The sequence below is a fragment of the Nelusetta ayraudi genome, unplaced genomic scaffold (genome assembly GCF_046127955.1).
Source record: "Nelusetta ayraudi isolate G7.1 ecotype Tasmania unplaced genomic scaffold, CSIRO-AGI_Nayr_v1 ptg000026l, whole genome shotgun sequence".
Taxonomy (NCBI): Eukaryota; Metazoa; Chordata; class Actinopteri; order Tetraodontiformes; family Monacanthidae; genus Nelusetta; species Nelusetta ayraudi.
The window spans coordinates 4,445,344-4,458,936 of record NW_027466076.1 but is presented as its reverse complement, the minus strand read 5'-3'; the positions used below and the strand labels follow the sequence as shown (position 1 = coordinate 4,458,936).

Here is a 13,593-nt window from a genome sequence, read left to right as displayed (position 1 = left end):
TAAAAGCATGTTCAATTAAACGAATTCAATTCAATTTAAACATTTTTTTTTAATATCTATTGATCACAACGCAGTTCAAACTGTGTGAACCATATACTTTTTCGAAACCTTATTTTAAGCTGTGATTGACCACTACTGGCGAGCCACTGGCCTGTGATGGTCATGGCCCCGAGCACTGCGGGAGAGAGGACTTCTTTATTTTTCTGAATGAAAGTTGGCAACGCTATGTATGCGCTGAGTGAGAAACTACATTTAAATGAATGGGGGCCGCCATATTGGAGTCTGGGCTAGCTGGGTTTAGCTTGGGCTAGCTGACGGCCCCTCGCTTCCCGCCCACTGCTGATTATGGAACCACGGGCTGGGCTAAGTAAACAGAGGTGTTTTTTTTACTGAGTTACCGCTCGGAAAAACGTCGTACATATATTGTTGTTTGTCACAAAACTCCTCTTAAAATGTCTTCGTAGATGAACTTGCCGTAATCATCCCAGTTTGAATCGCGCGCTGTTCCTCCTGCAACTCCATACGCCCTCATTAGAGCACCTGTGCGCTCTCTCTCTCTCTCTGTATTTCTGTCTGTCTGTCTCTTCTTCTTCTTCTTCTTCTTCACTCCCTATTTATGCGTTCACACGCTCACCAACTGTTTACAAAGCATTCCTCCGCAAAGATACTAAAAGACAACTAACATAAACTCACAACTTTCACCAAATAAAATGTAACATTTTTACCATTCCTTCTATTTTCTTAACCCATAAAGTTAAGCATGAGTTTACAGCACAATGAAAAACATACATTTGAACCAATTTTACCGTATTTATTCCTATATTTATCTATCTTTATTCAGTCATTCATTCATTTTCCCCTGGGCTACAGACACTATTTATTTATTTGGACAAATATATAAAGATGTGTTTTTAGGCCGAAAGTACGATAAATTTCAGAACGCTTAGTGACAGACAATTCTAACCATTCTGGCGCGGGAGCTCGTGTTTCACACAGAGATATTCTGATTTTTCACCACTAGGGGTCAGGTTCGGACTCTACAGCGCTGCCTCAGAGACCTATAGTGGAGAATCTTCTCGCTTCTCCGTGGACAAAGAGAAAAAAAGCGTTGGGTTTTTAAAAAGAAACACAGATTCGAAATTAGATACGAGACAAAAATGTTCTTGTTAAATAAAATGAGCTAAACAAAAAGAAATGTAAAGTAACTTACATTTACCATATGTTCAACTTGTAACGTTTGCGTTTATTTTTCAAACAGAGTTATGTTTGAAAAATATATTATTTTAGAGTCATAATGGGAGCGAAACTTGCAACATTAACGTGTGATCCTTTACATTTGCTGCGTGATAAATGGCTTTGAATTACTCCTTCATACACTGACAACAATTAAGTCATCATCAGTATTTGAAGACGCGGCCCTCCCGAGCTATTGGCCCGATCACGTTGTAGCTCAAATGTATTTGATGGTTTCAGTTCGGTTCCTGAACGCAGCTGCGCAGCTACGGTCACATAATTCCTGCTGCTCGACCTTGTTTTGTCATGGAGGCCTCTAAATTTAACATTATGAACATGATGATATTATTATTATTATTATTATTATTATTATTATTATTATTATTATTATTATTATTATTATTATTATTATTATCAAAGCGTCTCAGTTAGTTGTAAGAACATGAGATCCATGCGTCTCGTCGCAGTTCTATGCAGGTTGTTGGTGTGTGGAGGAGCATTTAGGTGGAGGAGGAGGAGAGAAGAAGAGAAGAGGAGAAGGAGGAGAGGCTTGGAGGAAGACATGAGGAGGAGAGGCTTGGAGGAGGAGATGATGAGGGACAGGGACTGGGAGGAGGAGGAGGAGAAAGGAGAGGAGTAGGAGGGGAGAGGGCTGAGAGGAGGAGGGTGAGGAGGAGGAGGAGGAAATGAGGAGCGGCTCCTCCTCCTACCGACCTCCTCTCCAGATTAAACGCCGCGTCGAGGGCTTCCTCTCCGGACTCCAGGTGAGGAAGAGGCGGCCCAGTGCGAAGATGCTGGACGGGCTGAGATCAGGTGACGGTCGGCACGACGACATCAGCTCGGTGCGCGTTTCATCCGGTGAGTGTCAGACTGGCCCACGATGATTTCATGTCATTTATCATTTGCCGTATCGGAGCGGGTGCAAACTTGATCGAAATAGTCAGTCTTTGTTTCTATTATGTATATATATTTTTTTCCAAAGTAAATTGTTTTTCTCTTCGAAAGTAAATATTTCAATGATGATGATAATAATAATAATAATAATTTGCCCCTCTGAACCTTGATTACCTTATGGAAATTAAACTGATTGACTGTCTGTCATTTATGTTGTACATTGTACGTTTTTTGATTGTAAAAAAAAAACAAACAAACAGCAAAATGTCAAACAAAATGATTTGGGAAACAGCCCTCGTTTAAATGGATTTATGTATATTAATTAATTCGTCTAACCATTCATGTATGTCTTTTTTTATTTTTATTTTATTAACATCAACTGTTACGGACATTTTGATCCCCACCAACCCAAACGCAGCGAACAAATGTCGTGGAAAAATAACATCAAATTTCATTGGTGCGCATTATCTTTTATTTTTATCTTGGTTTATTTCCCCCCCCCCCCCCCATTTCAACTCGAACGGGCGCCTTCGCGGCCTAAAACGTGAAATCCATTGAGTGGACCTGAAGACGCTGAAGCCTTGGTGCGCTTGTCACCACCTTAAAACACCTGAAAACGGGGTCCAGTAATATTTAGATTCACATTTAATTACTCTTCGAATTAAATAATAATAATAATAATAATAATAATAATAATAATAATAATTCAATGTCTGTGGTCTATATAGGCGCACTGCCTTTGTTTCTCGTTAAAAAAAACAACAACAAAAAACATCCAAGACTACAACTATAATATATATTTTTTATTTTGGTCCTTTTTTTTCTTAATATAATTTTCCACCTTTTTGCACTATACCGTTGTTGTAATGATGCAAATTTCCCCAATGTGGGATTAATAAGGCATTCAATTTTATTGTATTGTATTCCATTCTATTGTAACATTAATGTCCCATCATTGGAAATAACGTGATGTGCAGAGAGTAACATCATTTTAAAAAATAAAAATGAAAAATCTCTGACAAAAGTCTTTTATCACAGAGGTTCTACATTAAATACAACGCAGTGAGTCTCAACTCATCCTCTGCCCAAACCAAGCATGGGCAAACTACGGCCCCGGGGCCATATGTGATCGGTTAAAGCTTTTTAATCCGGCCTGCTGATATTTGATTATATTAATACTCAGTAAATCATAAGATAGCTGTACTTCATCCATTTCGTCAATGTTTCAAGAGTCATTTCAGTTAAGAGCTAAATACAACATGCAGCAATTTTTTTTGTTCAATTTTGGATTACAGCCAACACACACACACACACACACACATATATATATATGTGTGTGTGTGTGTGTGTGTGTGTGTATCATTCACTGAGCCTTATTTTTATTGAATTATTACACAAATGTCACGTCATTGTCCACTGATGATGTTTCCCCTCCCTCCCTGCTTCCCTGTGGGTCCCTGCAGGCTCCCAGCCGGGGCCCCGGGGGTCCTCGTGCTGCGAGGGCTGCGCTCGCACCATCTCGGACCGCTTCCTGCTGAGGGTGGACGGAGCCTCCTGGCACGAGGCATGCCTGCGGTGCGCCGCCTGCCAGCGGCCGCTCGCCGCCACCTGCTACTGCAGAGACACCAAACTGTACTGCAGGAGCGACTACCAGCGGTAAGACCCCGAGTACAGGCCCTTCACTGAGCCCTGGGCCCTTCCTCGAGTACCAGGCCCCCTACTGAGCCGATACCTTCTGCAGCTCTAGACATACAGTAGCAAATAACAAACAACAAATGTGCAATCTTTCGTTCATGACCTCATTTTGTCAAATCAAGTTAAAACAGCCGAGACATTTGGGATGTCGTGTGCGAGCTGACAGTTCTACTCCATGTGTTGGAGTACTTGTAACAGTGGAAACAGTGGAAAGAATTGAGGAGCTGATAAAGATTTAAAGGCGCAGAGCGCTAATTTGATGTGGGCGAGCTACAGACGATTTTTATGAGCCTTACCGTTGTGCAGCATCTAAGGCGGTTTGCTCCGACAGTGACGTGGATATTCTAGTTGCAGCAGTAGTAGTTGGGTGGTCTTTCCTGTCAGTGGGCAATTTGTCAGCCCCGAAGCTTTAGATGTCGTGCGTCACTGCCGCGCGCCAGGGTCTGGTGGCTTTTATTTAAAGGGGAGCTAATTCCGCAACTTTCCTAAAGCAGTTTTTTTTGTTGTTGTTTCTTTGCAATGGCCAGGCAAGTTTGGGGTCTGTCACTCATCGAAAAGACATGACCACACTCCATTGAAAAAGCACCTTACTGTAGATTTAGAAGGTTTGAACATGTTAGGCCTTATTTTGATAAGAGACTGTATGGTTGTATTCCTCATGTAAGCTGGGAGGGGCATAAAACACCTGTTAAATCATAAAAGAAAGCTAATTTTCTACCTTAAATTTACCATTTATTAAATGTGTTTTTTATTTAACATGCTACTTCTACTTATAGGACCTGATGGAAAGGTCATTAAAGACACAGAGAAAATATGTCATTTAAAAGCACTGCAGCTGCCAAAGTTAAAAAAAAAAATAATTGGGAATTATGCAGTACAAGAGGCTAAAGACTTGAACAATTATGAACAATAGATGGGAACAAAATGTCACGTGAATATAGAACAGAACACTCATAGGATGCTCTTGTACGCTGCTGGTATCGCACTATTGAAATATTAATCTCGTGTTTGACGTGACAATGATTGCTACCTGGGTTCGGCACACTCAGAAGGCCAGAGCTTTCTTTGTCACCATGGACGACTGGATTGCTCACTACACACCGCTTGCTCAAGACGAGGACCTTTATGATGCATTTGAATTTTTGTTTACGCGTCCTGTCAGACTGCATGCAGCTGGTTAAAAGCAATGCAGTCGGTAAGAGCTGCACTTGTGACGCGTGGACCACGCTTGCAAAGCTAAACAGAGACCTGCTCCCCTTTAAAGTCCTGTTCTGTTTTAGCAGCACAGCTGATCAACGAGTGAATGAGCTCAGCATTAGAAAAACAAGCGTCGGCGAGAGCTTTGCAGCTCTGATTTCATCGCCTCTCCGCGCTCTCGCTCTCGCCTGCCGCATGTTGTCACGCTCCCACAGCTTCCAACATCTATTTAGTGTTTTCTATGATTTATGCAAGGGTGCAGTGACCCCACCTCGACTCCTATAACACAGCCTAACAGTGCGGGGAGCTGTGGAGAGAGTGTTTTCAGCCAGGCCTGCTGCGGGTGGCTCATTCACTGAAGTCCCTGAAAAGTCTCGTGGCTTTTTTTTGGACGTCTCCGTCTCCGATTGGAGGGAACGCACACATTGATAAACAATCTGGAGCTGCAGTTAACTCGTGTTTATTTATTTGCAAATTAGCCTGGAAAATGGCTGTAAATTTCAACTGTTTGATGAGACAAACAGTTGGAAAAACACGGGGAGAGCTGATCAACCAGACTAGTGATAGAATAGGATGACAAATAGAAAATAGCAAACAGAAAGTCACTGCCTCATACACAGTTGAAACCAGAAGTTTACATGTGCTGTGCAAAAAGACTCAAGTCTGAAGTTAAATCAGACTAAACCTAATAATAATACCTTTCTCTCTCTCTCTCTCTCTCTCTCTCTCTCATTCATACGCACACACACACACACACACACACATACACACACACACACACACACACGTTTTTTAGGTTCACGTTGTCAAGGTGTGTGTATGGTTGGATAGATGGGGCCATTTTTTTCTGAGCGGCGAATTCCAAATTGTAAAAATATACATTTAAAAAAAAAAAGAAAACCCTCAACAGTCCTACGATCTAAATAAACCATTCGTTTTCCTTTGCTAGATTATATTCCATACAGTGACAGCCTGTGAGAGGTGGCAACAGTGACTCGATGATGTACAACTAAAAGCGAAATTGGCTAAGAAAATGTAAGAGCAGTCTGTTGGTGCGAAGGAGGTGGTGGGGAGGGTTGGGGGCGGGGGGGGGGTCACTCAGAAAAGCCGAGGCAGTGCTCCAACATTTTCTGACTGTTTAAAAAACGTCTTGAGGACAGAGTCAGACCTCGCTGTGCACCGCTGCTGGAGTGTTTCTGCAGACCCAGGATGTACAGCGACGTTACAATATTTAATACAAGTTAATGACACTGTGAGTAAGCACAAGTCTTGAAGGTTTCATCCGACAGAATAATTCTTTGGCATTAAGTGCCTTTTTTTTTCTTTCTTTTTTTTTTTTTTTAACTCCCCTCAAACCAGCAGTGCAGTCTAGTTTATATCTAGTGCAGGCCTGGGCAAACCTGGGGGCCATATGCAGCCCGTTAAGATTTGTAATCCGGCCCGCCAAACTTGAAGAAATCATATTAATAATCAGCAAGTCATAAAATAGCTGTATTTCCATTGTTTCAGTGTTTTAAGAGTTATTTCAATAAAGAGCTAAACACTGTGGGGCTTCAAAGATACTGATTTTGTTGTAACTTTGCTTAGCAAACACTTTGCGCAGTGTGTATGTGTGTGTGTGTGTGTGGTTTTACCGACTGATGACTGACGACTGCAAGTAGCATGTACGTTACACACACAGGAAGGGGGGAGGAACAGGAAGGGCTGAAAGCAGAATAAAATGATTCCATTTACCCTTCGAGCCGCCAAAAAAACCGTGTCAGGAAAAACGAGCTCACCATCTGTACTCGCATGTAAAACTTCCCACCGCAACACAGATTTTCTACTGACGTTTGGTGAATAGCCACATCGAAGCTATAGCTAGCTTAGTTGTTAGCTTATTAGCCGGCACAATTAGCTAGCTTTCATCTCTGCATCTAAATTAAATTTTATAGTTAATTTAAGTAACTTTTGTGGTCCTGATACACTAGATGTGTTGTGCTGCGCTTAAATACGAGATATTAGGACAGACTTTTGTCAAAACATTCGTATCCTACAAGTGCTTTTGAAACATTGGCAAATTCATTGCTTGGGAACTGTTTTCTACTGTTTCTCAAGCCATGTCTTTCGCCGTCACTTTTTATTTTGGAAACAAAATATTTGTCGAAAATACTAGAGGTGAGGGGGGAAAAAATACGCTTTTAACACTTGTAATCATGATGTTGGAGTATAAATGCAGAATCCTGTGGGTATTAAAAGCTGATTTTAAGCAGCCATTACCACAAAATCCACACGTTTACCATTTAGCACCATCTAGTGGGCCAGACAGTTAATTGATATTCTCGTTTCAATACACGAGCTTGTGGATAAATGAACAGTAGTGAAGAAGTTTTCGGAAACCCTTAAAATTTTTTACTTAATCCCAATTGTTGTCATAAAATATTTGCCAAAGAATTTTTGTGAGTGTGTTTCAAAAGATTTACCGTAGCTGCATCACAGGCACACAAATAAATGGAACTAATTTTGTTGCGTAATTGTTAAGACAAAATAAAAATTTTGCAGAAAAACATCCATTTCTGAGCTGGACAGAACAGTCAAATTTTAGCATGAGGGTTAAATGTCCATCACTATAAATGACCATTTTGTGTCTCTTGAATGAATACAATACTACCACACAAAACATTGAAATCTATCAGGTGCGGCAGTGTTTAGATCACACACTGTTTCGTTAATATGCCTACATTATTGTGATTTGCAAAGCTTTCTTCAGCACGAAACAATCACTGAACTTGAACTACACAAAGTACATGCGTCATAGCGTGCAATGAAATTTTAAGCACAATCCACATAAATTATATAAACTAATTTGTGTGTGTGTGTGTGTGTGTGTGTGTGTGTGTATGGGTCGGTTAAGAGTAGCACACACACAAACGACGGGAGGGAATATTTTACAGCTTCCACCCTCTTCTTCTTCCCTCCCACCCACCGCCACCTCTGACAGGACCGAGCGAGGGCGATGAATGGAGAGATGAAAGCGTCAGAGTGACTGCTGGGGATCATTACCATGCTAATTAAACATTGGACATTTTGAAGTGAGTCCCCCCCCCCCCCAGAGAGCTGAGAAGCCTCACTCTAACTTCTTGAGCTTTGGGCTGAGCAAACAGTCTCCCCCTCCAACAACTGTTCTGGATCCCGCCTTTATTTCCCCTTCTCTTCCTTCCACAATCGTTCTTTTGCATAATGGGGCCTAATTAAAACAGCAGCAAGCTGCCACCCAGAGCAGCAGCAGCAGCAGCAGCCACACACCCGCTGCCTCCTCCTCCTCCTCCTTTTGGGGTCACTCAGCTCTCGGATAGCCAGGCGAAAGCAAACAAGATGACTGTGAACGAACACACAAATAAACACAATACACACACACACACACACACACACACACACACACAGAGTCTGTTTTAACTGACTTCATCCTTTCTCCACGCCTCTTCTTTTTCTTCTTCTTCTTCTTCTCCTACGTTAATCCGCCTCCTCTTTATTGCTTGTTGAGCTGCTCGAGCAGCACCGAAGCCAAGAGTGCAGGGCCGAGAGGTCGCGCAGAGTCGTGGTGGGCGTCCCCGCGGCCCTTCTGAGGGCCTTTTTTTCCTCTGAGATTCTTCTATCGGGACAATGGCGGCTCACTGAAAGCAGCGCAAATCACACAAGATCCCCCTTTTTTTTTCCTTTTTTTTTTTTTTTTACACAAACATGACCGGATGGCTGAAGCCTCTTTATTGTTCTGTTCTGCTGTGTGTGGTGAAACCGATACGACTTCACATCAAGCTGCAAATTGAAATAAAATTATAGCTAACGAAGTGTAAATTAAAAGTTTTTCCCCAATGAGAAAGTGTAGAAATATGAAAATCATAATCTTAAAAAAAGTAATTTTATATTTTCTCTTCAGCACCAACTATGTATAATAATAATAATAATAATAATAATAATAATAATAATAATAAAATCAAGAAAATATATGAAAATATATAAAACATCACTTACTCAAACCTCACAACATCAATTTTCCTAAATTTCTAGTAACTTTGCTCACATCACACACTCAGATATGAACCTTCCTCTCTTTGCCGTCTATTCTCAGACTGTTTGCGGCCACGTGCAGCGGCTGCCTGAGGAAGATCTCGCCCAGCGAGCTCGTCATAAGGGCCACCGAGAGCGTCTTTCACCTCGGCTGTTTCTGCTGCTCCGTCTGCGAGTGCAAGCTGCGCAAGGGAGACCAGTTTGTTCTGAAGGACGGTCGGCTGCTGTGCAAAGCCGATTACGAGAGGCGGGCCGACGTCGGTCTGAGCAACTCAAGCTCAGGTAACCTGTTTTTTTGGGGGTTTTTTTTGTCTCAACTATCGAGATAGGTTTACTACATACTTCTATATGTGTAGATGCCTTCATTAAGAATTGACAATGACGTGTGAAGTGAGAAGGTGTGGCCAAGCCTTTGACTGGAAGTGGGAGGGAATCACACAGGGAACACGCAGTCTGTGTCGTACCTGTTCCTAAAAGATGGATGTGACGACAGGTAAGAGTGACAACGAGGATCAGGAAACCTCGAATGGAGCTGCTGCTGCTGCTGCTGCTGCAGTGAAGGGCGACCACGACGACGATGGCGGCGCCAAGGGTCCCTGCCGACTGAAGAGGCCTCGCACCATCCTCACCTCCCAGCAGAGGAGAGCCTTCAAGGCCTCCTTCGACGTCTCCTCCAAACCCTGCAGGAAGGTGAGCACAGAGGGTTGGTAATCACCCACTCCGCTTGGAGTGCAGATCAGTAGCGAGTAAATGTGAATTTGCTGTTGCTTCCAGGTGAGAGACACCCTGGCTGCCGAGACGGGACTGAGTGTTCGAGTTGTTCAGGTCTGGTTCCAAAACCAGAGGGCAAAGGTCAGTGAAGCAGCGCAATCATTCATTCATACATACAAATCAATTTTAAAACATCACAAAGGGTATTGACAACATTTGCTTTCCTCACTTTCATTTCTTTTTTTCCTTTACAGATGAAAAAAGTGGCCCGGAGGCAACAGCAACAAATGCAGGAGTCACACAACAAAAGATTGAGCCAAGGCAAGAGTCGATCCTCAGGGTTTTGTTTTTTATTTGTGTCTGTCTGATGCAGTCACACCTTTTGTATTTTTGTAAAGACTTGATAATAACGGCTCATAATTCATCCCAGTGACCTAAACACAAAAAGAATTATCAAAAAGAGGAGACTCTACACACTGTTTCTGGCTTTAGATGCACAAGGAAACATCACGCAAACAAAGCCTGCTGCTGAGCTTTAACAGAATTAAGACTAACAAGCGACAGACTTTTCTGACAACATGTAAACTGCAGACTTCCACCTGGACCAAGTCTCCCAAGTCACCTGTCTCAGACTAACCTCAGCCACAACTATGGTTCCCCTGTGTTAGCTCAGCTCCACCGCGCCGGGGCCCGTTCACCATTGCAATCGCGCAGCAACACGAGCAGACAGTTTAGATAAGCTCTGGCAAGCACTGCCGTTCTGTTTATGGACTTGCAGTGTGTCAATATTGGCAGTAGCAGGTGGGTGGCGGGGGGTGGGGGGATTGGGGGTGGCGGTCTGTGCGAGTGGAAGTCGCTGCTGTAGAATCAAATCAGCTAAACAAACCTGCGTGTTCATTGGAGATAGTGCGATAATGCAATAATAGGTGACCGAGAGACAGGGTGTGAGTTGGCTTGATTGCCATTCTTCTTAATAGCATATGTACACACACACACACACACACACACACACACACACACACACACACACACACACACACACACATATACAAAAGTTGTTTTTGTCTTCATTATCTACATACACTTTCTTGCCTTTGAAGGGATAAAGAGGTATACAGCTATATAGATATCTATATATCTTTATATCTATCTATATCTATATCTATATATACATATATATATATATGTATATATATTTATATTTAATGCATACTTTTCCTGAATTTGTTCAAAAGAGAAATGGTTTTATTTCAATGGAAACTCAGCTGTAACCAGGTTGCCCGGTGATGATTTTCTCTCTTGTTGCTGCTGCTCCAAACGTGACATCAGGTTCTATGGACGGCCTGCTTGGCTCGGGCGCCGCTCATTCCAACCAGCAACGATACGCGTTGGCAAGTCAGCGCAGCGGCTACAGCAGCTTTCAGCCGGACGTCACCCTGCAGCCAGTGCTTGACAACCACATGCACCAGTGTGGTGAGGAACACGCAGGGTTAACCCATGGTCCTGTGTCTGTGCAATGGCCTCTCCTAAAAAACTGACACACACCTTTAATTTCCTGCTTTTCTTTCCTTCACAGACCCAAACTTCATCTTTGCTGACACTGACAGCGACGCCTCGCTGACAAGTCCGAGGAACTGCTTCTTGGCACCTGCAGACGTGGAACCTGCTCACGCTGGGTCGGCAGGCCCCATCGACTACCTGTGTTCCATGCAGAGCTTCTACCTCGCCTCCTAAGACCCCACACTGGACCCGGTCCCAGCCAGCGCGGGTCCAGACGGACTGGCCAAACTATGACGTGGACGGCTGCCAATCAGCTGAACCTGGTGGTGCATTTGTAAAGTGTCCTGCAAGAGACGGCTGTGACTTTAGCGATAAATGTATGTTTCTTGTGACGAGAGATTGCATTTAAACTCCCTCATTAACGCCTTTTGCCAAATGTGTTTGGCTCGTATTCTCTTCAACGCCTACGTCTTGCTTAAAAAGAAAAAAAATGGACATACTTTTTTCTTACCATGTACGTAATGTATTTATACTTCTATTTAAGATGACAATAAGATTTGTGGCTTAAAATGGCAACCAATCACTTTACACAGGAAGTGAATATTTATGATTTGTAACATGCAATTTGTATCCGGTGGTACTCTGGTCTTTATTTATTCCCTTTTTAAAGGTACAGCGTGTAAAATTCTGCCATCCAGTGGACAGATTTTAGATTGCAGCGCTCATTCGCTCACCGTCCCTCTCCCTTGCCAGCATGCCAGTGAACTACACCTGGATACCTCGCCCACCTCCTTCTTCTTCGTCGGTTTATTTGAGGGCGGGAGTGTTCACCCTAATGAGCTGTCAGGCAGCTGGATTGTCCGCAACAGGCTTCCTTCCTTGACACTCCAACTCCAACAAAGTTTCTTTGCACAACCGTACAATTCTAATGCAGATTTTTAGTTTGTGCATTCCGTGCTACCTTCCCCTCATTTCATATCTTATTTCCACTGACACGTGTATAATGTCAGGGTCACGGCCGACCAGATGCACCTCAGTCTCTTAACCAAGTTTCCTGACAGATGGTAACAACACGGCTGCGCCGCAAATTATTTATTCTCTTTGTGTGTCCTTTGAATGAACATTAATGGAACAGGTTTTCCACTCTGTGAAGTTGCCGGGTAAAGCACAATTCACTTCCTCTTTGTCAAACAAACAGTCACAAAAAATATGATGTATGCACACAGAGAGGCACACAAAGACCTGCCCATGGTTGGAGTTCACTCTAGCGGAAGATACACTTTGAGACAGATGTCTGCATTCAACCTGCAGTTTGACAATGACCTCAGTGACAACGGGCTGGAAACAAGTCCTAGGAGATTTGCAGAGCAAGGTGTGGTAGATTGTGCGCTCAAAGGAAAATTATTGACAAAAAATACTTTAAAAACATCACTTAGAACAAAGAAATTATGATATTAAATCAAATTACAGCATCAAACAGGATTTGAAGGCATCACAAACTTTCAAAGGACTACAGAGTGAAACTCCACATTTTCCTGAAAATATGTATATAAAATATACGTTACATTTACAAGTCAATTATCATCTCTTGATGATTGTTTGTGTGTGATGAGCATGAAATTCATCTCAAGACAAACTTCCCTAATTGCTCCCGAGGCCTTTTCAAAATTGTCATGTTTAATTTGGCAGAGCAATATCAATGCAGAGGAGATAAGTGCTTACTTGACCTGGCAGCCAATACCATTCAAATAAAATGGCATAGCAAGAGTGAGTGCGCCATCTACTGACCGGGAGGTAACACGTCGATTTGTTCTGCAAAAATGCATCTGGACAATATCAAGAAAGATATGTGCGTTGTATATTACACATCTGACCATCCTTTTTGTATGCATGGATAAAGGGTCAAAGGTCAAAGGTGTTCTTTAATGGTCCTGGAGAGAGGGTGAGTGGCGCACATCCAGTTAATTTTTAATAAAAAACACAAAAAACGAGCATGAAATCTCACGAGTGACGTTGGAGAAAATTATCTGCGAAAAAACTTCCCGTTTTCCGCCGCGAGTAGAACGTCCAGGAATCGGACGAAAGGTTCTTCAATCATTCACAGTGTCTGTCGAGAACCCAACACCCTGCAGCGCAGCACAGTCAGCTGCTTTAATCCCAGCAGGGGAGCTCTGCTGCGCTGACCAGCTGTTTGGATAGATTAGTGCGTGTGTATGTGTGTGTGTGTGTGTGTGTGTGTGTGTGTGTGTGTGTGTGTGTGTGTGTGTGTGTGTGTGTGTGTGGCATGCTATTAAAGTTTTGTAATGCCTTTCATTT

General features: G+C 42.7%; 1 protein-coding gene across 1 annotated transcript; it reads left to right on the top strand.

Moving 5' to 3' along the window:
* Nucleotides 1-1,919: 1,919 nt before the first annotated feature.
* LOC142889908 (LIM homeobox transcription factor 1-beta.1-like) lies at nt 1,920-10,215 on the top strand. Its single transcript, XM_076028583.1, has 7 exons — nt 1,920-2,091; nt 3,591-3,783; nt 9,128-9,348; nt 9,560-9,756; nt 9,841-9,918; nt 10,032-10,098; nt 10,208-10,215. The coding sequence occupies exons 1-7, from the start codon at nt 1,920-1,922 to the stop codon at nt 10,213-10,215; spliced, it is 936 nt and encodes a 311-aa protein (XP_075884698.1).
* The last annotated feature ends 3,378 nt before the right edge of the window (nt 10,216-13,593 follow it).